At 30.7% G+C, this 26,203-nt stretch overlaps 1 protein-coding gene across 3 annotated transcripts in view; it reads left to right on the forward strand.

The window, feature by feature from the left end:
- LOC118205744 (uncharacterized) overlaps nucleotides 1–25,916 on the forward strand; it is a 193,401-nt gene extending 167,485 nt beyond the window's left edge. For 2 of the 3 annotated variants that reach the window (XM_085814798.1, XM_085814796.1), the window contains exons 7-13: nucleotides 1,225–1,449; nucleotides 1,764–1,838; nucleotides 2,266–2,437; nucleotides 8,300–8,521; nucleotides 13,930–14,079; nucleotides 15,774–16,897; nucleotides 23,689–25,916. In XM_085814798.1, coding sequence (XP_085670924.1) covers nucleotides 1,225–1,449; nucleotides 1,764–1,838; nucleotides 2,266–2,437; nucleotides 8,300–8,521; nucleotides 13,930–14,079; nucleotides 15,774–16,897; nucleotides 23,689–24,327 — 2,607 coding nt within the window. In that variant the 3' untranslated portion in view covers nucleotides 24,328–25,916. The remainder of the gene's footprint in view (nucleotides 1–1,224; nucleotides 1,450–1,763; nucleotides 1,839–2,265; nucleotides 2,438–8,299; nucleotides 8,522–13,929; nucleotides 14,080–15,773; nucleotides 16,898–23,688) is intronic. The other variant, XM_085814797.1, reaches the window with a different exon arrangement.
- The last annotated feature ends 287 nt before the right edge of the window (nucleotides 25,917–26,203 follow it).

The raw sequence follows: 26,203 nt of genomic DNA on the forward strand, positions 1-26,203 counted from the left end.
TTTTGTGTTTATCAATTTTCTCCATCATTTAGAAGCATAAAAATTATTTTGAAAGTAATTCACTCCCTCCATTTTTAACACAAGTATTCTGATGCATTTTTATGGCATTTTGTACATCCTCAAAACACTTCCTTCTCATTTATCCACATTCTCTTCAGTACATTTACCCTCTTATACTGTCTTTATTTCCTTTCTATTTAGTTGCTTTTAAAAATGTAGCTTTGCATTTTATAAATTTTAATTAAATATTTCTTAAAGTATGAATATGGTTCATTAGTTGAGAATGTGTGAACAAATTCTCTTAATCTAGATAATCCTTGGTACCAAGGTATGCACATTATGGGTGTTCTTTTTTATAATACTAAGTTAATGGATAATTCAACATCTCTATTTATCAGTGGATTCCAATATTTATGATCCATGAAGCAGTGTTTGTTTTACTGTAGGCTAAGTGCCAAATCAAAAGGTTTTTAAAATTATGTGTTCTTTGTTATGCTATGACATTGTTTTTAATATTGTAGGTTTTGCATATTTCATTTTCTCATCCTGTCTAATTCAGGGTTGAAAATGCTTACAAGTCATGCCACTGCATGTAAGCTATTATCTGAGTATTCAAATAAGGCACTGTAATGAAGCAAAACTGTTATTTTTTGAGAAAATACAATCTTTTATTCCTAATGGTCCCATGGAAATGGTTTTCTAGACCTTTACACGAATTACTGTTCATTTTCTGTCCATGAGCATATAATACTCATGATATGTAATGCAGTGGACAGTCTACCAGAATGCAGTTTTTAATCACATGTATGTTACTGTCTCAAATTATCATTGAAATATTAAACACAGCTAACTATTTCTTTACAACATGCATACTGCAATGTTTCAAGTCTTGTGTAATGACTTTTCACAAAGTTAACTCAATATTCATCATATCTATCACTACAGAAACATTTTCCTTAACCTCTAGGGAGGAATGTGGCTATTTCTATTTTCTATGGCCAAGCACTGAAATGTTATGGATATTCAGTGGAGTAGATTTAAATATGTGTAATGCAAATAATTTTTACTAGACCCACTGTTAGGTTTTTAACTTTTACAAAACCCACTGTGAGTTTTTTTATCTTTCTTTAGGAAAGAGAAATAGAGGCAGTCTTAAAAATTTTTAGTCAGCTCTTGTATGGATAAATATGGCTGAATCCTGTTTTTTTTTTTTTTTTTATTTAGATAATTGAAAAGCTGGGTGAAGATTTCATCATTCGGAACATTCCTGCTTTGCATAAAGACAATGCTGGACTGAGTCGAGGTGAAGCTCAAGTAGGTTACATTAAAGAAGCCTCAGATGTAACTGCTCCTCACAACTTACATTTTTACAAGATGCGTAGAAAAAAAGGAAAGCTGTGGAGTGATGTGTGGCTTGGAATTAGAGACAGTGGTATTCACATTTATGAGGTAAAGCATCATTTATGTTATGTATTTTTAGATTTTAATTTAAAAAGGGGGCTGAGGGCTTTTATAAATTAGTATGTAAATAACATGTTTTTTTTTAAATTTCATATTTTATGAAACCATTCTGTTTAAAATGAATAGTATATATTTTTGTTCTTGATAGATTTAAAACGTAGTAACATTTTTTGAATGATTAGTATGTGTATTGTGTGAAAATATTTGCTGTTGTATGTGAAATTCTGTTTAAAATACTCATTAAATGCGTCTTTCTTTTGTTATGTATTTTTTTAGAAAGTTTTATTTTTTTCCATTTTTAGCAGCAGGAACATGAAAAGACAAAGTCATTGCTTTCAACATTTTTGTGGTGCGACATTGCTAAGCTTCACTTTGAGGTATCTTGCAATTTTTTTTTCTATTTTTAATTTTTTAATGATAAATCAGAATAATTTCATTAAGGTTATTTAGATATTTCATAAGCTAAAGTGTCTATGAATAACTCAATACATATTGAAATGCTATGTGGTAAATAATGGTAATTATTTCCTGAATATCTAATTATTTTCATTATTTGGATAGTACGTTATGTAAAATGAATTTGCTATTTTGCCATTTCTTAATTTGAATTCGTAGATGCCGCTTTTACTTCATAGCTGTTGTAAACTTATCTGATATTGTATTCTATTGTGAGATTTGTTATTTGGTTTTATATGCTTGAAAATTAAAAATTTTTCTAATGGGGTACCTCCCATTAAAAAAAAAATAAAAATTTTCAAGAAGGAGAGAGATGATTATCTTAAAAAAATCTGTAAACGCTTTCAGAAAAAGAAATTTGAAATACTCTCAGAAGGCAGTCCTGAGTATCGAAGATTCACTTATTTTGTTCAAACTGAGGAATTATCAAAGCATTTGCTTTGGATTTGTCGAACAACCCATCATTTTCATATGGCTAATCAAAACAGAGTTGCAGATTTGAAAAAACTAGAATTGGATGGTAAGAACTTTATGAAATATTTTTATTTTATGTAGTTATACCTATTTTCCTATTGGCTTCAATAATTATAAAGTGGAGTTTATATTCCTGGAACTAAAATTCCTGTATGAACTTCTGTTATAATCTTAATGGTTCCTGTTAGGGAAACTAATAAGCATAGAGGCTACATGAAATAGCAAGTTTTGAAAGTTCTTGAGTTGAATATTACTCTTTGCATGACTTGCAATATTTCTATTGTCATTAGTAAGTTGTTAAATTATAATACGTGGATTATTATTTTGTGTAAGTTGCAATATAGTAATGTAATACTTAATTATTGGCTGAAAATTTAACAGATTAAATTTAATTCATTATTAATAATTAAAGTTTTCTATGTTTTGTTTCATCCAAATTTTGAGGGAGAGAATCCCTAGCAGATAGAATTAGAGGGGCACATATCCCTCTTTTTCTGATGTGGACCACTTGTTCTCACCAGTGGATAAGGTACTGCTGGAGTCTTTGCCTAGCTAGTTGTTTTTCATAATTTTCTTCGTGTGTAATGTGAATACAGATGGCCTTCCTTTAAAAAATCCTCTTTGAAAGTATCTTTTATTTAGTCCTCATATGCTTTGTCATAATCAACTAACTTTGCCTCCTAACCATGAGTCCAAGGAAGATGAATTTGAAATACATGTAAAATTTATGTCGAGATTCCATCGCTCCCCCAAAAAAGCAATTATAATTTTCTGTTACATTTTCTTATCATGAAAAGTTAGTATTTATATAGTACAAAGTCTGTAATCCGGACTTGTCGGGACTTTGGCGATTCCGGATTATAGATCATCAATTTAAATCTGGTAAGATGGCATGCAGAAATTATACAATTAAAAATATGAAACCGTAATTTATGAAATAAAGAGCAGTTACGATCTAAAGGGTATCAAAATTTACAAAAAAAAAAAAAAAAGCTTAATATTTATTTGTTTACTTTATTAAACATTTCTTTCAGTATAAGTTGTTTTAAGTTACTTCGTTTTTTTGTTCTAATACTTTCTCTTTAATTCTATTAACAGACATAATTTCTTGTTCAGTTATAAAGTTCCACTGTTCAAGTCCTGTAATTGCTGTGTCGAGAATTCCAACTAACGTGTCAATCAAAATTTTTTTGTTTTCATTAACCTCTCTGTCACTTTCTTCACTATCACTGTAATATCTGAAAACCTTCAAATTCATGGCTATCATCTTCATTGTCCTCACCATGAAATATGGTAGCTGGCCATAACTTATGTCAAGCATTTTTTAACGTACCTGGAGACACATTCTCCCACGATCTTGCGATGCTCCACACAGCAGATTTTATGCTAAAAAATTTCAAAAAGTCTTGAATAGTCTTGCTATTGTTCAAGAAATTTTACATAGAATTTAAAAATGTTACTTTATATTTGCATTTCAGTGTGTGCACAGTTCCCATATTCGTAGGCTGAATGATAGACGTACAATTTGGAGAGTAGAATAATATGGATACATTATCTGTCACTAAAACTTTAAGTGAAGTATGCGCCGAACAGGTGTCAACAGTCAGGACTATTTTTGAGTCATCAGGTTGAACCAACCGAATTCAAATGTCGCGAAGCCTCGGGTATCAAATGATTTTCAAACCAATCATTCATCAACGCTTGTGTCATCCATGCTCTTTTATTTGCTCTTTTATTTGCATGATTTTATTTGCGACAGGGAAAATCATTACTCCTTTAAATGCTCGAGGTTGTGCATGCTTTCTGATTATAAAAAGGTTGCACTTGTGCGTTCCTGCAGCATTTGCAAACGCTAAAATTGCTAGTCTCGCTTTGAAATCTTTGACACCAGTTGGAGCCTTTTCTGTAGAGGTTGCCGAGGTATTTCGCATTGCATATTGCCAGAAAAGACCAGTTTCATCAGCGTTGTAAATTTGTTCTGGAGATAATTGTTCACTAGTAATGAGTTCAATGAATTCATCTGCAAATTGTTCAGCAGCTTCAGTATCAGCTGAGGCCTTTTTCACCTGAAATTTTTAATTGTCTTATACCATGGCGATTTTGAAACTTGGTTAACCAACCTGTCGAATATGTGCACTCAGTGTTTAAGTTCATTTCTTCATGAAATAGTTTGGCTTGAGCCATTAGCATTGGACCCGTCAATGGCACACCCTCACTGCGACGCTGTCTACCCATTCAATCATCACTTTGTCATGATCGTCACTTTTAGCATAATGAACCCTTTTCCTGTTATTATTCATTGCAAGTGGGATGTTGGAATCTACAAAAAGTTCCCTTTTCTTTTTGCTTATGTCATATACAGCTGACTTTCCAATATCATACTCCTCGCATAATTTTGAGATGGATATGCCTTTATCCATTTTTTGCAGCAATTCCACTTTTTGTTTGATGGACGTCGAAACATGCCTTGTAGATCCTTTGGCAGCTCTGACATAATCAAAAGTTCAAGCTTAATTTTTATAAAATTGCTCTAACAGTCTGCAAAAAATAATAAGCCGGATCCAGTTAGAAGATTACGGAACAGTGCATTCTGCAACATTTAACTGAAATGCCTTAGAATCATTAAAGGTAATTTTAGCGTAGCTTATACAGTCCGTTATACATTAAACATGCATGTGTAAATGCATTACGTGCATGCATAAAGCATACAAAAAACAGTTTGTGGCTTTGAGGTCCGGATTATAGATCATTCCGGATAATGGATGTCCGGATTACGGACTTTGTACTGTATTGCATTTATACTACATATGCAGTTAACTACCAATTAAGTAGACAAATTGATTGGGTCTTCTGTAAAAAAAGAGTTTAATTTTTAATTGCAGAACAGTGGAAAATTACTATCACAAACCAAAAGAAAAGAAAAAGGAGTAATAACCATATGGGATGATAGCAGTAATTACAAAAGATGTCACAGTGGTATATGAGAGTTATTTTTATATACAACAATACCTATTAATTGTATATAAACATTTTTTAATCATCCATTAAAACTAATATTAATAAACTAATATTTGTTTTGTTTGCCTGCTGTTGAAATATAAGAGAAGTATAAGCAAAAACATTGTTTGCTATTTTTTGAATTGTGTTTTTGTTTTGAATGTTGATTTAATTTTTATACTGAAATAAATTTATTTTCCAAACCAAACTGCCTACATTAAATTTCATTAGGATCCAAGTAGATACAACATGTATTCTGCCCACATGGATCGTTATGTATCCCAAGTGAATATAAAGAATATAAATAAGTTATGGTCTAAAACATAGGTATAATATTATGGTTTACAAATATGTTACATGACATTAGGGAACATATACACAGGGCTCGTACGTCCTTAGGAGTCCTTAATTTTTTTCAATTCGATTTTTGGTCTTTAAAAGTCCTTAATTTTGGCCAAAATCAGTAGAAGGTCCTTAATTTTAATAATCTGAAATTTCTCTCTGTTTTTACGACTGCCATTTTGAGTGTGAATTAGCATTTTGGAGGAATATTTTTGGCAATTCACTGATGTATATGGTTATCTTTTGAATGGGTTATAATTTGTTTCTATTTCTAATATAAATGATGGAATACTCGAGTTTCTAAGCAAGAAGTGAAACATAAGCATTTCGAAATTCATTTTTTCTAATAAAGAGTTATTAAACAAGTTTTCGCTTTTGGGGTTGTGAATTCTTTTATTAAATGGTTCTAAATTTGACAACTTGTCAACATTTTGGCGATTTTAAGATCAGTTTCTATTGAAAAATTTTAATTCCGAGATCTGAGAAATTTTCAGAGATTTTTTTAAAACATCATAACATTGATAAATTTCATTAAAATAATGGTAATATATTAGAATTATATTTAAAAAATAACATTAAAGTAAAACATTTTTATTTTTTGCTGTCATATTATAAAGCTTCATTTTGGCAACTTGTTATACGATATTTTAAATCTGAAAAATAAACAAGGTATATAGCTATAAAGCATAATTTACGAAACAGCTCTTTATAAAAGCAAAATTAGCCATGTAATTAATTAAAATGTCTTCTTTTTAATTTTTTCATAGTAAGCATTGTTCCTATGTAATTGTCTCAGATTACATCATCCAACACCCATCAAGTAACCATCAACACCATCAAGTAAAACTTTTCTTTGCATCTACTGAGACTTGTACATAAAATAACTTATCACCTCTGGTGCTTTAATGGCTTATTGGAACCTTAAAGTATATTAACTGGGTTACAACCCCTGGAACTACACAAAGCTATGACATTAACTGCATTAAGCAGAGTTTGACTAACTTTCAACACTTGCCAGCCGTGCCTACATCAGGCCTTTCAGGTTTGTTCCAATCAGCAGGTCTCTCTATAGATAAGCCGCAGAGGGTCAACATTCAGCCTTTTGTTATGAATTGTGCTGATTATGATCTCACTTCTCATTTTAACCTATGCCGTTTGACATAAAATCTTCCTATTATTTGCTAAACCTCTAGACTGACCAAGTATGTGACAAAATAAGATGCATAAAGCTAACTATTAGTAAAACGTAAATGTCTCTTATCTTCTTTTAAATATGTCCAACTATTATAAGTGTAAAATATTTAATGCTACTTGATAAACTGCATGAAGTTTATTTTATTCTCAAACTTATTAATAATTATGTTAATTAATTCATGTTTAGTAATAATGCATACTACTTAGGGATCTATTTTATTTTTAGCGTGGTATTATAAAAGTGAAATTCAGGCATAGAATAATATTTTTAATTGAATTTATTCAGTTCCCATTTGCTCATAGGTCCTTAATTTTTTTCATTAATGGTCCTTAAAAGTACTTAATTTCCGTGCGCAGAAATGTGTATGAACCCTGTATATATGTTAATAAAATAATAATAATAATAATAATAATAATAATAGCAGCCAGAAACAATAACTTTTTATTATTATTTAGTTTTTAAAATGTGGTTTGCTCTCAGTGTGTTAAAACTAAAACTAAATTGTTAAAACTTTTTTTTTTTAAATAAAATATAGTATGGTTTATTCTTTCTTGCAATTTTTCCAACTGCTGTCAAATTAATCATAATTTTTAGTTAGCCATGGAAGTTGTCCCGAGTATTACCTTAGTTAATCAAAAGTCTACTGTATATGGTTTTTTACTTAAAATGTAGAATGAAATTAATAAGCAATTTTTTTAATGCTTTCCTTCCCCAGATATATTTTATAGATTAAGAACTAAATAAGAAATGAAATGACTAATGAAATATATGTTTTATAATTAAAATGCATATTATTAAATGATCAAAATCTGAGGAATGTAATTCCTTTGTTTAATTTCAAAATCATATATATCAGTTGGAATTAACATTTAATAAAGTATGCACATTTTAACTTGATAAATTACTGAATATATTTAGTGATTTCCTATATATAGTTTAGATCAGAAAGTTTCCTGTGTCTCAGTTATGCTAGAAAGTTTCCTATTTCTCACGGCTGTCTATAATTTCCTGGAAGTGTAATAATGTAATCCATAATCAATTACTTTTGGTATAATAAACCATAGTCTTCTTAATTTAATGCAATTCACCATCTTTTACTGTGTCATTGGAAAATATCAAGCTCCCCGTATGTTATTTGAGCATGTGAATTCCAAATATTAATTGATATTTAAAATCATTGAGGCATTCTTTATGTGAATTAGATTATGAAATTATCACTTTGTAGTGTATGGTTTATAACTATAAAAAGAGTATTTTTTTAATAACTTATAAATAAATCTGAAATTGAATGTTTTATAATTTTTGAAAATTTTGATTTATTTATTATCAGTTTTATTTACCACATTAATTTATAGATCACTGTATATATTGTAGGAGGGAAATCTTACAGAGAAGCATATATATATACAGACAAAATAGACCAGGCTTGGGAAAAGAAGCAAAATACCATGCAGAAAAATAAGTACAAATCTAACATTGAAAACAGCATCGTTAATTTTAATGGGAACAAGGAAAATACAACTACAGAAAAGGACTTGAAACCCATTGTGATGAAAATGTCTGGAATGCCTTGGAATAATACCGAGTCTTTAGAATGTAAGTAAAATAATTGATTTTTTTTATTTTTTTAAAAAACTGGTTTCATATTTATGTATTTCAGTACCTTGCAAAGAAAAACAAATATATTTAATTATTTAATAAGACTTTGCAGATTTTAAGGAAAGTGATGAAACTTTTCAATATTGTATTAGCTAGTTTTTAAAACAACTATGCTTTTAGAAGTTCTAAAAATGGATTTTGTCTATTTTTTACAAATAATATTTTGAAATAAATTTATATATTTTAATTGTTAATGGGATTTTTTTAATAATTATAACTTTTGCTCTCTTGTTATTTAGGTTACTTGTACGGATAATGCACAATTATATTTTATGCGTTTAAATCTTTATATCTTTTAATTTCCGTTAATAATAAAAACCATTGAATAAGAATAATTTTGTCATTAATTTTATTTTTAGTGAGATGGATTAAAGTTTTTTTCATTTGACCTTGTATGAAAGTAATAATTGAGTATATACAGTATATGACTATACAGAATAATTAATGCTTCACTTTCTTGTATATATATATGCTTCACTTTCCATAAATTTCATCTTAACAGACATACAACTGTATCTAGTGGAAACAAAAAATACTGAATATTTAATCAATATGACTTTTAGTCATGGGATATACTTGGCTACAGAGTGAATTAAATGCCTATTCATATATGACATCCCGGTGGTGGGATGTTTGCTGGCGATGCAAATATGATAGGCTCATCCTGACCCGGTTAAACATTAAACCATGTTTTTATACTAATCGTACTTGAATAAGTATATGAAATTAATTTTAATTGTGGTAACACTTTTGAAGCCAGTTTGTGTTTAATGTTTTTTAGCTGTCAGTATTAGTGTTTTAATACAATTCTGTTTTCCATATAAAGATATATTTTACTGAAATTTGTGTATTGTATAAAAGCTGAAGATTTCATATGTTAAATATTTCTCTGATAATAAATTCCTTAATGACTTTAAATTAGGTTTATTGTATGAAACAGTCAATATAAATATGCTGGTGGACAAATGCTAAGGAACTGATGATTTTAGCAGCAATGCCAACCACAAAATGGAATGCAGGAAAATGTGGGAATTAGCATAAGTGCGAAATACAGTAAGACGTGCTGTGTGTGTGTGCAAACTTTGGATTGTCGATGTTGTTCATCACGTGATGCGATGATAAAAGATTTGATGTGTAGTTCAAAAATAAAATTTAATGGAAAAGATTCAATTGATAAACTTGCAATTTTTGGTATGTCTTCCTGACATCACTTAACTGATATTATGCATGACCATATTATTGGCAACATTGAAGAAGGGTGAAAAAAACAAATGTTGCTAGGGATTTTGACGTCAGGTACAGTGTTGTTTCAAGGCTTTGGAAATAATTTCAAACAAATGAAATGCGTAGCAAATATCAAGGGGGAGGTTGTGTTCACAATGCAACATCGCAAATAGACATGTAGTGCTATCGACGTAAAGGAACTGGCACAACACAGCTATTGAGGTAGCAAATCAGTTCCTTGCTGCTACTGTCAAATGAATCTTCTGAAAAACTATAGCCAGTTGTTTGCATCAAGGAGGACTATACGCTCGCTGTTATTTCGTGTGCATTTCATTGCTCAGACAGCAACATTCCGCCAGTTTGCAATGGTATCGTGAACATCGTATTTGGACTCGATAGAACTGGGTTTGTGTACTACTCTTAAATGAAAGTAGGTTCAGTCTGTTATTAAATTACAGATGGTAACTGATGTGGCGTGATAGTGGTACTGCTTATCGTCCAGAAAATATTCAGGAAAGCACCAGTATTCAAGATGCAGCATCATGGTATGAGCTATTGCTATGATCAGTGGCCGTGCCCTCGTACACATGGTTGCATCTAGGACTATAACTAATTCAATGGTACATTAATGATACTCTGATGCCTCATGTTTGCATGATCTGTGGTGCTGTCGATGATAAATTTCTTTTCATGAATGATAATGCAATATGTTTGGAACAGTCGCTGTCCAGCAGTATCTAGAGAGCAATGATATTCAAGGCCTTGTATGGCTATCACATTCTCCAGATCTAAATCCCATTGAAAATGTTTGTGGTGCTTTGGGGAGGAGTCTTGCTGATTGACAGTTCTCTCCAATAAACAAGGACACCCTCATATGTGCAAGTCAGATGAATGGGATAAATTACTACAACAGATGTTGGATAATGTTCTGCAAAGTATGACATGATGTGTGGAATCTTAAATTGCCCTGCATGGTGCATAGACTCCAACTACTACGGATTCTCCGTAGTTTCTATGGAAATTCATGAAAAACTACGAGCTACGAAAAGTATGGAATAAAACTACGGATTTTACAGGAACAAGAGCAGGAGAACCAGTACGCAAAACGGAACCAACTAATTCATCCGATGATTGGCTGAATACTCGTGTTATCATATATCACGTGTTGAGTGCGTTCCTAGTTTTGAAGAATTAGCCAATCGTAGATCAGTAACTCCAACCGTTAACGACTTATCAATAGTTCCACCCAATTGTCTGTCTCCCAGGTTCCTCGCTGATGCGTGTTTAGGCTGCATTCGGCTGCATTGTGTAGTTTACGGCGAGAGCTTAGCGTGTGTCTTGTGAACTGTGAATCAGGTGAAAGATTTTTAATCATAATGCTGCCTCGAACGAAGAAGCCAAAATTATCAAAGCAGAAGTTTAAAGATTCATATTCTTCAGAATTTCCATGCATTAAAGCGTCCGAAATTTCTGTGAATCACGCACATTGCAGTGTATGCAACAGACTTCTCAGTTGCTCATGGCGGAAAAGATGACTGTAAACGGCATGTGTTTTCTCAAAAGCATATAGAACTTGGCACTGTAAAATCTAAAGAAATAACAAATTTCTTAATAAAAGATGATGAAACAGATCCTATAAAAGCCGAATGCTATTTTGTTCGTTTTTTAATTGAACATAATCTACCGCTTTCTGTTTCGCATCATTCCAAAGAGCTTTTCAAAGCAATGTTTCCGGATTCTGCCATAGCAAAAAAATTTAGCTGCGGTCATACCAAAACTGTTGCTATTGTGAAAACGCTTGCAGAAAATACTGTTGCTGATATTATAAAATCAGTGTGCAGTACATCATTTTCTCTAAGTACTGATGGAAGTAATGATAACAATGATAACAAACTGTACCCATTGGTTATAACATACTACAGTAAAGAAAAGGGAGTGATAATTACTTCATTGATTTCTATTTTAGAATGCACGAATAATACAGGAGAAGGTATTTTTAATTGTATAAATGAAAACTTTAAAAACAAAGGTTTAGAATGGAAAAATTGCTTATCATTTTCTTCAGATAATGCTAGTAATATGATTGGAAAGTTTAAAGGTGTAGCATCATTTATCAAAATGCATCAACCAAGTATAATCACCCGAGGTTGTCCGTGCCACTTCTTGCATATAGCTGCAAAAAAAGCTACTGAAAAATTAATTGGCTCAGAAATTGAAATGTTGATAATAGATATATATTTTTACTTGGAGAAAAGTTCGAAACGGAAGCATAGCTTCAAAGTTGCTCAACAAATTTTGGGACAGAATGCAAAATCTTATAAAATTTTGAAAAATCTTATTAAATTGCAGTACGAGATGGTTGTCTCTTTTAGAATCTATAACAAGGATTTTGGAACAGTGGGATGCTGTGATAATTTTTTTTGGAGATAAACCAGATAACAGTGAGAATGAAGGAAAGAGATTGCAAAACATTAAAAAAATTTTACAGTCACCGACCACCAAATTGTACTTGTTATTTTTGAAAAATACTTTGCCTTTGTTTATAACAGTAAATATTAATTTGCAACAACAAGCTCCTTATATGCATAAATTGAGAAGAGAACTTTTTGAACTTTTAATGAATTTATTTGTTAGATTCGTAAAACCATCAGTAATTTCTAAAGAAAATGAAGATGTTACTCTAACGTCTATTCCATTTCAGAAGTATAGTAAACAAAAAGAAAATGAAAATTTAGTGATTGGTGCGGAAACAAGACTATATTTAAAAAATGCCAAGTTGAATGAAAGTGAAGTGAAATCATTTTTCAATTCTGTGCGAGCTTTTTTTGTAACTGCATGTTCATATATAATTGATAAATTTCCACTGAGTGATCCATTTCTAAAACATGCTGAAGTTGCTGACATCAACTTGAGAACTGAAGTCTCATTTTCATCTGTTCTTTACTTGATGAATACTTTTCCATCCATTATTGATGAAAAATGTCTTAATCAAGTAGAAATTGAATTTTCCATGTATCAAGTAGATGATTTGAAAGAAATTGTAGATTTGCATATTGATATAGCATGGGGAGAAATTGCCAAATTAAAAAATATGAATGGGTGTATTAAATACAAAGTATTGCCTTCTGTAATGCTTGCTGTCTTAATAATACCTCATTCAAATGCAGCTTGCGAAAGAATTTTTTCTATTGTTAAAAAAAATCAGACGGAATTTCGACCAAATTTAGGTCTTAAAACTCTTGAAGCAGTTTTGATTGAAAAAATAAATATGCAGGCAAATGAAGAACTGTGTTATAAAAAAACATTCTCAAAATCAGAACTTAAGCTTGCTAAGCATGCTACATATAAATCTTTGCATTCATAAATTATGCGTATTTTGTTTAATACTTATATGTATCATTCTTGGTTATTTAAATTTTATTTCCCTGTAGAAATCATATCCAGAATAAAGATATGATTTATAGCTTCTGATTTTTTCTATGATTAGTAGTGATTTGAAGTACTTTTTATTAGTGAATGCTTGAGGAGTTAAAAGAAAATTTCTAATTAAATGTGCATATAATTTACAAGGTATATTTTTAATTATTCAGTTTTATATGTATATGGATTTTAAATGTAATAAAATTGATTACAATTAATTATTAATTTAAAATTAATGAATGGTTAATTACAACATACGCTACGCGCACATTTTCAAAGTTGTAAAAATGTCGTTCGCGCGTTGACTACTGACAAGGTTTGCTGAAGGTTGGAGTCTATGCATGGTGATCATATCCCTAACTGACATCTTACAACAGAATGCCTGTGGACAGTAACTGCATTTTTTTCACTTTTATGTATTCAGCACAATATGACCATTTTACTCCTTGAACACTTTTCAAAGCCTTCTAGATTTCAGAGCACAATAAATTGTTATGTCCTAGTAATCTGGCATCATTTTATTTCTCTTGTCATCCAGACACACTTACTTTTTAATGTGCTATATTGCTGTTTATGATCCATCCTTAGCAATTCTCCATCGGTATATATGAAAGCAAAGATGCTGCTTGTAAAATTAGAACCAGAATTTTAAGTATTATTTTATCTAATAGAAATATTAAACACATTTAATTTCTTTTTAGCTGGAAGAGGTAGTGGCCAATCACTACAGCACCATTCGATGGAAGTACTACCATTAACTAATGGCTGCAAATTCTCATCTGATATTAAATATAAAAGTCAGAGCATTTCATGCTTTTCTGATCGCTCTTTAGCACCATATTCAATGACAGGTAAGGAGAAAGAATAACATTGAAATTATTCAGTTTTTTCTTTCTATTATAAACTTTATAAACAAATGATACATGAAATGCTTAAAATAACAGACATTTCTGTAATTTTTATTGTTATTAATGATGCATGAATATTTTATTTTCTTGAAATTTTCTGTTTTTAAAAATAGAACTTCTTCCTTAATTTTCTGTAAATGAATTTTAGATTATTCTAACCTATAAGGATTTTTCTAAAAATGAAATTAAAGTTTTCATAGTTGAGTAATAAATCATGTAATATTTTTTATGTTTATTGCTTACTTAATATTTCAGACTTTGTGGTTTGACAGAAATATGTGTTAATGGATAACGTGGTACAAAGTTATTCATACTATAAATATGTGTGATCTATTTCTTGTAAGAAATTCGTATATACCAAATGAATGGAGTGGTATAGAGTTATTCATAATGTAAATATGCATGATATGTTTCTTAATTAAAATCATAATTTAAAATTTGCAAAATCTATGATTCTTAATTCACAAGAGACTGGTGATGAAATCCCAGGTGTTAAAACTTTTGAATTTTACCTTAAATATTATTTGGCATTCATAATTTTATTGAGTTAAAAGTAATTATTGCTATTTAAAACAAAGAAAACTCCTTAGTTAGAGTTTATGGACTCAGTTATTTAAAATAAGCCAAGTTCTTTTTCTTTTTCATGTAATTTTATGAAACAATGAGAACATGAAATATGAAGCTCATAAATGTATGTTCAGTGACAATTTTTTTTTTTAAGAATTATGTTCAGAATTCTTTCTTACTTCCTGCAGATACAAGGAAAAAACAGTTTAATATTATGGTAATTTTTAAGTTAGATTCTGTAATTATTCTAAGCTCTTATCCCTTGCAGACACATAGGAGGAGATGATACATTTTGTTAAGCTCTCCTTGTGCCTATTTTCCTATCATTTTTTACAGAATTTTATTTTACCATATTTGCTTTTGTAATTTTAGTTAAGTTTACTTTTGTAATTTTTGCTTTTTAAGTAAACTGTTGGTCATGTTTTGAAATATGAACTGCATTTTCTATACTGACAAAATTGAGTTAATTAGTGATACAATTAATGATTTAATTTGCAACTGAAGAGTAGGTTTAGAGTATAAAATGGCAAATTGCATCATTCACTTTAGTAGTATTTAACCATCTGCAGTATCTTACCATACATGGCTAAAGTGCTGAATGTTGCTGTGGCATAGTAGAACTAAAGAATTTGATGCGTGTTAAATATACATATGCAGGCCCAGTGTAGTTTTCTTTTCTATTTAATTACACACAGTCATTTATGATTTTTTATTAGTAATTTTTAATGTATACATATAGAAGTATGAAAATATTGTAGCTTGGAGAATGATTATATGTGGAACTGGAATATATCAGTTTTAATTTTTTTCGCATTTAAAAGGCAGTATTTTGCAAATAAACATGCTTGTAACTGTTAACATAGAAACATTCTTTAACTTTTTTACATTAATTTTAATTTAGGAAAATATTTGACATTCTTCATATTGAAAGATTTTTCATAATAAAAAATTTTCATTCACCTAAACCATAACATTAATTTTTCATTAATTAATTCACAATATTTTTATATTCAAAATATGCAACAGTTTTATGCATTGAGAAATAATTTATTAATTCTTCTTTTTCACAGCTGCCACCAACAACTCTGGGCAACTTTGGAGTCCTCCTTCTGGAAGTAGTGTTTCTACTATTCCAACATCAACACTGATGTCAAGAAGTAGCTGTGCTTCAAACACTGATAGTACTTGTAGCACATTGTCCCTTACCAGTAGTTCTACCATCAAAGCTGGAAACAGTCGAATTTCACAGGGTTCAAATGATGGAAAACGTTGGGTAAAGTGCGACTCTTTTGAAGAGCTTCCATTGAAAAATTCTCCTCCAGAAAAAATTATGCATAAAGTATGTATATCAACTTTTGTTGATAAACATGTACGGACAGCTAGTGTTTATGATGCTGTTACTACACAGAAAATAAATTATCCTAAACCTTCACTTAATATCACAGCATCTAGTACTTCATCTAGTAATATTCAGCCTAATGTTGCCTCTGTTTCATCATCTACTGTAGCGCCAGCAAATGTAAAGACTTCAGATGTGAAACGGACTCCATCTTTAAATGTGTGTATTAATAATTATGCGGGCATATCTCAGAATATATCAAAAGAAATATCATCCTCTCATACAAAACTTGTACACAGTATTGCTCAAAAACCTCCTAGGCATTATACTTCCAATGCTCAAACTCACACGTCTTCACACGGACGGACAGCCACAAGAATTGGAGTATCTTCTCTTAGCAGGGACCAAAGATTACCTCTCACTTTGTTCAATGATCAGCGTATGATGGCTTGTGGCTCAGAGCCAAATCTTTATGTAACTGTTGGTGACCGGTTACCATTGACCATTACAGACAATCCCGTAACTTCAATAAAATCACAGTGGTTACAGAGGAACTTCAATAGTCGTAGTGAAATGAGCCTTAATGTGATTGAACATAATGTACAAAATGGGACTTTTGATTTTCAAAGTCCTAATATAATCAAAAATGATAGTTGTGATTCCAGGAATAGACAGTTGTCTTTGCCTGATGTCTGTAGTGATATCCTCGAAGGAGATGGTGATTTTCCTTGCATTCCACCTCCTCCAGCATACAGAAATGGTGTAGAAGACTGTGTTCCTGTATTATCCAGTAGCTGCTCAGGTCTATTTTCTCAGAATGCTGTGAAGTTATCATATTCTTTGCAGAGTGAAGGGGTAAGTTCTTGATTCATCTATTTATTTATTTTTCAGAACCTAGCAATATTTAATATTTTTTTAGCTTCGAAATTTTTTTTTTTTTCTTGCTAATGCATTTGCATATTTTGCATACCTAAAATAACTGTGTAATCATTTCATAGCAATTTATAGCCTAGTTGGTTTTTATTAAAGGTGTGCTTTGGATAATAGCATTAACTCCTTCTAGACAGCCTACTGCTGAATTGAAAAGCACTTTGGAGATAGGTCATATATATATATACATCATTCCCACAGAATATATGTCATGTCATTAGCAGCCAAGTAATGCACTGGTGCATTGCCACTTGCATTGATCAACCATATGAGTGTATCATATATGTACTTTCAAACATACACATTTTTAAAAAACTTTTTTGAATCCCTAGATGGAGTTACATGTCTGCTATGGTTACTTTATTTGAATTTGTACATTGTTGATCTTGTGTCCATAATCATCTCTATTCTGGTTCTTTGAGTGAGAGATATAAAGTAAACAAAACACAACTGAAATGCAGCTGTGGCTTCACGTGCTATGAACATTGAACAGTTTCAGATACTTCCAAATTTTTTGTTTTCTCTGTGGGAAGATTGGGGGTTGAGCTGTGCAGTTTCAAGACTTTGTTTATATTCAGCGTGCATCTTTAGATAGTAGATGTAAGTATTTTGTACCAATTAAGAGAATTAAACTAAGGTTGTGATGTCTGAGAGAGAAGCATTTAGCAGAAGAATATTTGAGTTGTAAATGAGCCCATGAGTGACTATTCTGACAGCAAAAGACTGTAGGTGTAAGTGAGAGTTGCAATTTGGTTCTGAAATTTTGTCAGAGACTGAATTGGAAGCTTGTTTTGCTCCCACCTCACAATCCAGTACAACAGTGGATAATTCATCTTAGGTTTGGTTTGTTAAGGAATCAAAGCTGTATGGATATATAGGAATTACAGGGTAACTTTAATTCAAAGTTATGAGAATAAAATTGATTTTTCACTATTTTTTCTTGATAATAATCTGATGGCCATAGTAGTTGAAGAAACTAATAATTTCTATGGAGGGGAGAAAGATGATGAGTCAAAATCAATCATCTCCAAAATCGACTAAGTTTACTTCTATAAATGTATCTAGAATGAGGGGATTCTTAGGATTAATTATTCTAATGGAAATAATTAAAAAGGCCCAATCACAAAAAGTATTTCCCAGCTAATCAAATGCTGATAACTCCATTCTTCAGTCGAGTGATCCTTTAGCATGATTTTCTGAATGTATTGCAGTTTCTACATTAATTTCTAACACTGAAGAAACAAATTAGCTAAATTGGGATTTTACTGAAGGCTTGCAGAACAAATAAAAAACATTTATACACTTGAATACAGCATATTGTTATAGATTTTGTGTATATGTAATTAACTTTCATGAAATTGTTGTGTTCTTTGTATAATGCAGCATGAAATGCTTGAAAAAGATAAAGCTGTGTTAGAAAAATAAGAATATAAGGGCAAGATCTATTTAACCCTAAGTAATTGGCTATTTGCTAAATTGACAAGATATTACTAAGGTGGTGATGGTTATTTTTGGCGAGTAATTTTTGTCACCATACTTGGTGAGAAATTGCCAAAAGTTGCCAAACTTGGTGACATTTTGGTCAGGTCCCTGTATAACTGTAATTGATCTCTATATGTAACTATTAGTGTAGCCTTTCAGTAATTTAGAGAAATGGAGGAGACTAGAGATTTCTTGGCAGCCGGGGTAACGATGTAAGCGTGAAGAGAGCTGTGCAAGCCTCTGTGTAAACTGTGTAAGCCTGAAGAATGGGAAGCCTGAAGAGAGCATTCTCAGTTTTTCAGTACAAAGTTGATTTTGATGTAGTGAGATATCTCCATGTTAGCTTCATGCTTTAAATGTGCTTTGCATTGCATTGTGTGTTTAACATTCTTAGTCGTTTGAAGTGCAACTCTTGAAAAGAGCTGTATGAGTATTTTTGTTGAAAGTTCCAGAATTGTAAAATGTTTCTTTTGATAAGATAAATTTTATCGAGCTGTCATCGGTTCAATTTTTATCATTTATCTTGATTTATTTTACCGAGCTGTCATTGCATTCAAGCCATTAACAACCCATGAGTATCTTTTCACATGGGAAGGACATCTTAAATGCCACCAATATTTCCCTTCTAAAAGTCTTTTATATCAACACTTCAAATCAAATTCTGGGTATGTGTAGAATTTTTTAGTTTATTGTGACAAAGACATAGATTTAATGGTGGTTCATCTAACAGCCTAATGGTGGTTCATATGGTGAATGAACAGTGAAAATCCTAATGACATATTTATATGACAAAGGATACAATTTTTATTTAGGTCAGTTTTTTTAAATTCCACATCCCTTGCTGAATATATAAATTCAATCTAAACAAATGTGTGTGGAACTGTTTGTAGAACTAGGAAAGGAATGCCAAAAGGTTGTTCACAAACTAAGTTAAAAAGGGGAGAGCAAGATGCAATTCAGAGAGAAAATATAAACATAATTGCTTTCAAAGGGGTGGGGAAAAAAGACATTTTACTGCTGACTACTTACTATACATGATCTAGATAGAGGGATACCAAATGAAGCGTGAGGAGTTGTCTCTTTTACAGTATTTTAATATATTATCTCAACCTGAGCATCCTTATAAACTCTGTTTACTTGATAATAGCTGCGACCTTTTATTTGAGCCACGTCCATCCTGTGTGCCTTCTTTCGTCCCCTCATTGAAGAATTCTTCCTGTCTGATATGTCCCCACTAGCAGTACAGCATTTTGAAATCCCACCTTGGGAAAATGCACAAATCCAGTTTCTTGATATTTTTCACAGTTACATCAAAACAACTACTAATGAGAACATCTACAGACAAAATTTTTGCTGAGCACAGGCATAGTTACAGGAGTTATGCTTCCATATATACGGATGTATCTAAGTCAGCTTGCCATGTTGGGATGTCATTTATAATTGGTGACCACATGGAAGGCAGACGTTTACACAATGCTTCCTCTGTCTTGTGGATTTTAATTAACAATTTTTTCAGAACATCTTAATATTCTGTATTTCTGATTATATTATTGTTAGTTATGATTAGCAAAAAATCAAAGCAATTGATAAAAAAATTGTTTTTAATGAACTTGTTTAAAAGTTAGGTTTAGCTATTTGAAATATCCCGACCTGTTAGATCATACTACTACAGCATCATTCCATCTCCAAGGTTAGTTGCGCTTAGTGGCATGCTATAGTGCAATATAATTAAATACTGATGTATATGTGTTATACCGTTTTGAAGGAGTTACTACTAAAAAAAATTAATAGTGTGCTAATATGGAATTATACTGAATAATTAATACTGTGAAATGTTGGCATGTTTACAGTAAGAATGGCAATCTTAACAATATATTCAGCTTTTTAAAATCAAAATAAATGCAAAAAAAGAGATCAGGGAGGAGGGGGGAGAAAAATACAAATAAGAATGCATGCAATTATTCCAGTTAATAAAATTCTGCATGTTTTAATCTTGACATCAGAAGTTCATGCTGCTAGAAAACTAATATATGAGCTTTAATCCAGTATCCATTCTGTAAATCTTTCTTTTTGCGACACAATCTTTCATTGCAAAAATTATGGGATTGATTTTCTTTCTTCTCATTTATTCGTAATAATGTCATTGCATACTTGTGAGGTGAAATACTGATTATCACATTTGGGAGTTATGAGTGGCTCAACAGCAACAGAAAAGTAACGTATTCAGTTACAAAAATAAGCTTTTCAAAAGCTATGTTTATAATTTAATAATTATAATTAGGAATTAATTAACATATAAAAATGTGATCATATCATCAGATTAAAGATTTATAATTAAAAAGAAAGATCCACATCAAAGTCATTAGTCTCCTTCCTTCTACTTTCACTTATAAGCATTTTCTGTGTAATTTTCCAGTTTTTGCTGCTATGTTAAGAAAAAAAAATTTATATTCTACGAGATGAAAATATTGTGTAGAAATAATGCTTTCTTAAAACTAGCATGTATGCAATGTTCAAAAGCATTTTTACTTTGTTGTAGGAAGTATCACGGAAAATTTTGGTTATCAGGTTCCAACGGAAATATCCATTTTGACCATTTCTGAATCTATTCTATTAGTTATTTCTGTACATATGGATGGAATAAAGGAGGATTGTAAAATTGATTTTTTTCATGACGTCTGTATGTGTCTCATGTAATTCCAAAATGATTAGCCATACAACTTTGAAATTTTGTATGTGGGACTGTTACAATATTTAGTTGTTCACCTTCCTTTTCTTATTGCAGTCGGCAGCATATATATATATATATATATATATTACTCTTCTTTACCCAGCTTAGCTTTACCAGCTTTAACTCCTTTCACGGCCTTTATTTTTGCAATCATTAGTCATAGACATATACTTAAAATTATGGAAGTGTTTTAAATGATGAAAATATTCATGTTTTGTCAAATAAAAAAAAATGAACAAATTACAAAATCTAACTTTTAATGAGGTCTCCCAGTACCTATACTTATATTTGGAAAAGTTTTTGTACTCATTATAAAAAAATAAAAATACAAGACGTTTGACTCTGATATGAACAAAAATTGATCAAGATATTTTATTTTCGTAATTTGCAATTTTTTTTTTTCAACTTGCCTTGAGGAATCAGTTAATCAAGTTAGAATAATTAAAGGCTATAATTTTAAATGAAGTGCATGAAAAATGTATATAATTTAATAGGCTATACAAGGAAGTCATGGTGTCTACATCAGATTTTTTTTTTAAAGCAGTAGTTTTGCAGATTCATGAATTTGGTTAGAAGGTGTAGTATCATTCTTTTCATTAGTAAAAATGGAAATACCAGTGTATCATTCATTTCATTAATAAAAATTGAAATACCAGTTAATCCTAGTTTTGTAAATGTATACTTTCTTTAAAGTCATACAGCACATTTTGGCTTATTTATTAACTCCTCAGTATCAGTATTTTCTGGTACCATTTACTAAAGGAAATAAGCCAAAATTTGTGCTCTGGCTTGATGTTAGGTAAAAAGAACAATTAGGAATAGCGATAAAATCTCTAATTTCATGACAAAATCCTTCAAAAACTTATTATGGAGAAGAACACAGTCTACATTTTTTTTTTCTTTTTGTGAATAGGCTTTTATCAGTTTCCATAATTTTGTATTGGCTGCCAGTTTTAACGTCAGGATAAGATAACATGGAATTAGCACATACTTCTCTCAACTGCTGGGTAGTGATTTAATTTGAAGCAAGTTCAAATATGTCACAGCTAAAACTTATTTGGTTTGCAAAACTTGGTAAACATTAACTCCTGAAACATTATTAAATAAACGAATCTGCAGTAATGTAAGGAATGTTTGATATAACCAACACAAATGTGTTCACACATAGTTTTCTTTCTGGCAAAAACAAGCTGCACAGCCATTTAGGCAATCAAGCCACTTTTTATTTTATTAAATATCTATTCCAATGCAGTCTTTGTCTTTGCAAAAAAGTATCTTCTGATGAGAAAATGTGCCAAAACGAACCCCCCCCCCCAAAGCGCCAAGCAGTGTAGCTTTGATAGAAAAGTATTGATTACATGCTGTTTTGCTTATCTGTTTGATTAACAAGAAATTTATATTTCCATATGACTGTCTTCCAGATGACTGTGTTCAGAGCTGCTCAAGAAAATTATATTTACTGTAAAATGCTAAAATTTTGTTATTCTGACAAAGAAAAAATTTCCATGTAATTCATTCTTCACCATGATGTGTACTTTAACTATGGCAAAGCACACTAGGGCTATCTGCCTAAGGGGAGGGATGCTTTCGTGGAGGACTTTCTAAGGGAAACTGGCTCGTATACTCATTACACATGGGGAAAACCACGAAAACGCTCGTACGGCCAGTCCATTCACGGGATTCGAACCTCGAACCGAACTAACAGTGTTCAGCGACTTTATCGCTTGGCCACTGGTGGGCTCTTCACCATGAATCAAATCTTATTAGAAATCAAATAAACTCTTGTTTTTGAAGCATGTAACCTTCGGGAGACACAACCAGTGTCTAATTTTCAGTTACTATATTATGTGAATTATGTGCTACTAATTTCTAAATATTGGATCTTATAACAAGTTATGATTTTATCATTAAATAAGGCAAAATTCATACTTGAGAATGGCATTAATTATGAAAAGTGCTGAGCACTGGAGCTGATGTAAGACTTATTTTCTTTAATGAAAATTAATACTGCAAAATGGTTATTTTTTAGATGCTAAGAATAGTTAGGAAATATTAATGCTAATGTGAGATGGAGTTTTATCTAATTTTAATTGTTTGAATTGGTATGCTTCTCTTTTTTCAGATTAGTTACTGTAGTTGAATATTTATGGCATGACATGAAATCATTTTTAACTTATGTTTATTTTATTAAAATTGCTTAATATTAACACATAAAAAGCCGTATTAAAAAAAAAAAAAAAAAAAAAAAAAAAAAAAAAAAAAAACATGGAAGTTCAATAAATAAATGCTCCCACTAATGAAATGCATTAATGAATTTGAATATGCTAATCATATTCACAATATATGATGATAAAGTAAAAGATTTTTTGTGTGTTTAAATACCTTCTTTCAATTTTTATAATTTGAGTATATCATATTAAATATTATGAGTATATCATATTAAATATTATAGTTTTATGTTAACTGTGTAAGTATATAAAATGCTGCTTAATTTCTTTAATAGGGTTCAACAAACAGCTCAAACCTACCTTCTTCATCTGTTGCGTTCGAAAATCATAAAGAACTTAAAAATGCTCATTCTACTCCACCAGATGTGTTGGATATCCAGCAGCTGCGGCAGAGGAGCCGTGATTTAGATCTTCCTCTAATTTCAGCCTTGTGCAATGATCGATCTTTACTAATGCTACCTAAAACTGTTCCCACATGTTCCAGACAGAGGCATTTGGGAAATAAAGATCCCATGAGGTTCAGTCGCGCAACATCCTTACCAAATGGTGACATGACAGATAATATGCTTGCTAACACTGGCCGGCCAATTAGCTGGCACATTGACTCTAGCCATGTTCCTCATTGGTCTGAAGTTTCTAAGCCATGCTCTGCTTCTTGGGACAATGCCATTAAGTCACGCTTGCCTCAGATAAATGCAGCATTGAGTGAAAATCCTGCACCATCTCTTCCTCCTACCATACTGACATCATTTGGGAAGACACCTGTGAAACAGGTTAAAAGTGTTCATGACCACAGTAGTGTATCTGATAATTACAGGTACAATAAAAATCAAATGATACCTACAAAGCTTCTTGCAGGACCTTTTGGATGCATTCCCAATGGTAGGCTGTATCAAAAAGGCTCATCATCTTGATCTTTTAGAATGTTGCATGAAAATAATCATGTATATTTGCTCAAATGTATGTTATTGTACATAATGGTAATCACGTGTAAAATTTAAATATTTTTGTGTAAATTTTTAATGCCTATAGAAGAAACCCTTTTAAATGTGTAAAAGTTTTTATTTCTTAATTGGTATAAATTTATGAGTCATTATGCTTTTTTTTTTTTTTTCCAAACTGTACAATAGTTTTAAGAACATCATAAATTTGCTGGTCATTGGAATTGTTTTGAAATTTTTCGCATTCACTTTGTAAAATACTGTATAGCACAAATTAATTTTTTGATAAATCTGTAGGTATATAATATGGAAGGTAGGGTGCTTTATTTTTCAGATTTACTATTTTTCTTATTCATTTTGTAGGTAAACCTAAAATATCGAAAACAAGAACATGGGCATCTCTTAGTAACATTTTAAAAAATGAAAAAAATATCAGTATTTTTCACACCTTTGTTGTTCTAAAAGCATATATTTTCACTAGTTGCTGAAGCATTATAAATCTTGAGTCCTTTCTATCTCTTCAACCAAAACACTTCATTACCTAAATGGTAGAACTGGATTCTGGCTTAGCATCGTTGTTTATGAAAGAAAGAAAAAAAAAAAAAAAAAAATTGGAGGTTAAAATTTTAATAAATTTTAATTTAAATGTTATATAAGAGATTTTAATTATTTTATTAAAGTATTAATAAAGTATTTAACTTTTAAGTTGGGGTACTTAAAACAAGTAAAGAAAGCAGAAAAAATATAGTATAATCTTAATAAGTAGAATTATATGTGTTTGCTTATAGCATAACATGCAATCTCGATTTCCTTTTTGGATTTTAATTATTTTTATGCTATGTTTTCCTTGAAATCTGACATAAAACATATGTGTGCTAAAATTTTAAATGTCTTGTGCTGCAGCTATGAGTATTTGATTGTATAATAGTATATATAATTTTATTTTTATATGTTGATATAATGTCAGTCATTGTAAATAATGGTTTTATTAAAACAAAAGACATTTCATTTAAATAAAATATTTTATAATGCTGTATGAAATGTGTCTTATTTTAAACATACTTTATGAATTAAGAAAAATTTTTTTGAACTTTTTATATTAGTCTTAAATTTTATCAGTAACCAAAAATATGTTAGTTATTTTAGATTTTTTTTAATTAAAAAATATACACACATAATTTTGCAATAATTCAAATATTTAGTTTTATCTTTAGACTATGAAAATAAACTGAAATACAATCATTGAAAATTTCAGTACTTTTTAATATTATCCACACTCCCACAGGAAAGTTGACAACTCTGAACTGGTGAAAAACATTTCTTTGCTGTAGTTACGGTTACCATGTCTGGCTGATAAATAATAATAAAAATAAGCATTTTATGAACACTAAAATTTGTGAGGGGAAAAAGTGTATGTTTTCTGATTTATAGCTGGTGAATACTGATCAGTTTATTATATAAAACTACCATATCTATGTATACTAAAATGTGTGGTATATGTATGCATGGGTTGGCTACTATTGTATGTACTATAATGAAAGTTATTAAAGAAAGTACACTTATGTGAATAGCAACTATCATTTTATTTGAAAGATTACAGATAATTAACTAATTTTAGGATGCGTACCTTTTTCACATCTTAAAGTAGTGAGGATGTTTCAGTCATGAGGTTATAATTATGGTAGTGTAGCAAAGTTGTTGCTACACTACCATGATGAACGCCCATTTCATCAAACCATGGCTGCTCAAGTCTCAATGTGTGAATGGCGCAGTCATCCTGCTGAAAGAGAAATCAGCCTTTCCCGAAATATTGTAAGAGTCGGGAGAGTAGCATTGTCCAGCATGTCCA

Source organism: Stegodyphus dumicola, chromosome 4 (genome assembly GCF_044657685.1).
Source record: "Stegodyphus dumicola isolate Sdum_Otavi_A_Nest chromosome 4, ASM4465768v1".
NCBI classification, from domain to species: Eukaryota; Metazoa; Arthropoda; class Arachnida; order Araneae; family Eresidae; genus Stegodyphus; species Stegodyphus dumicola.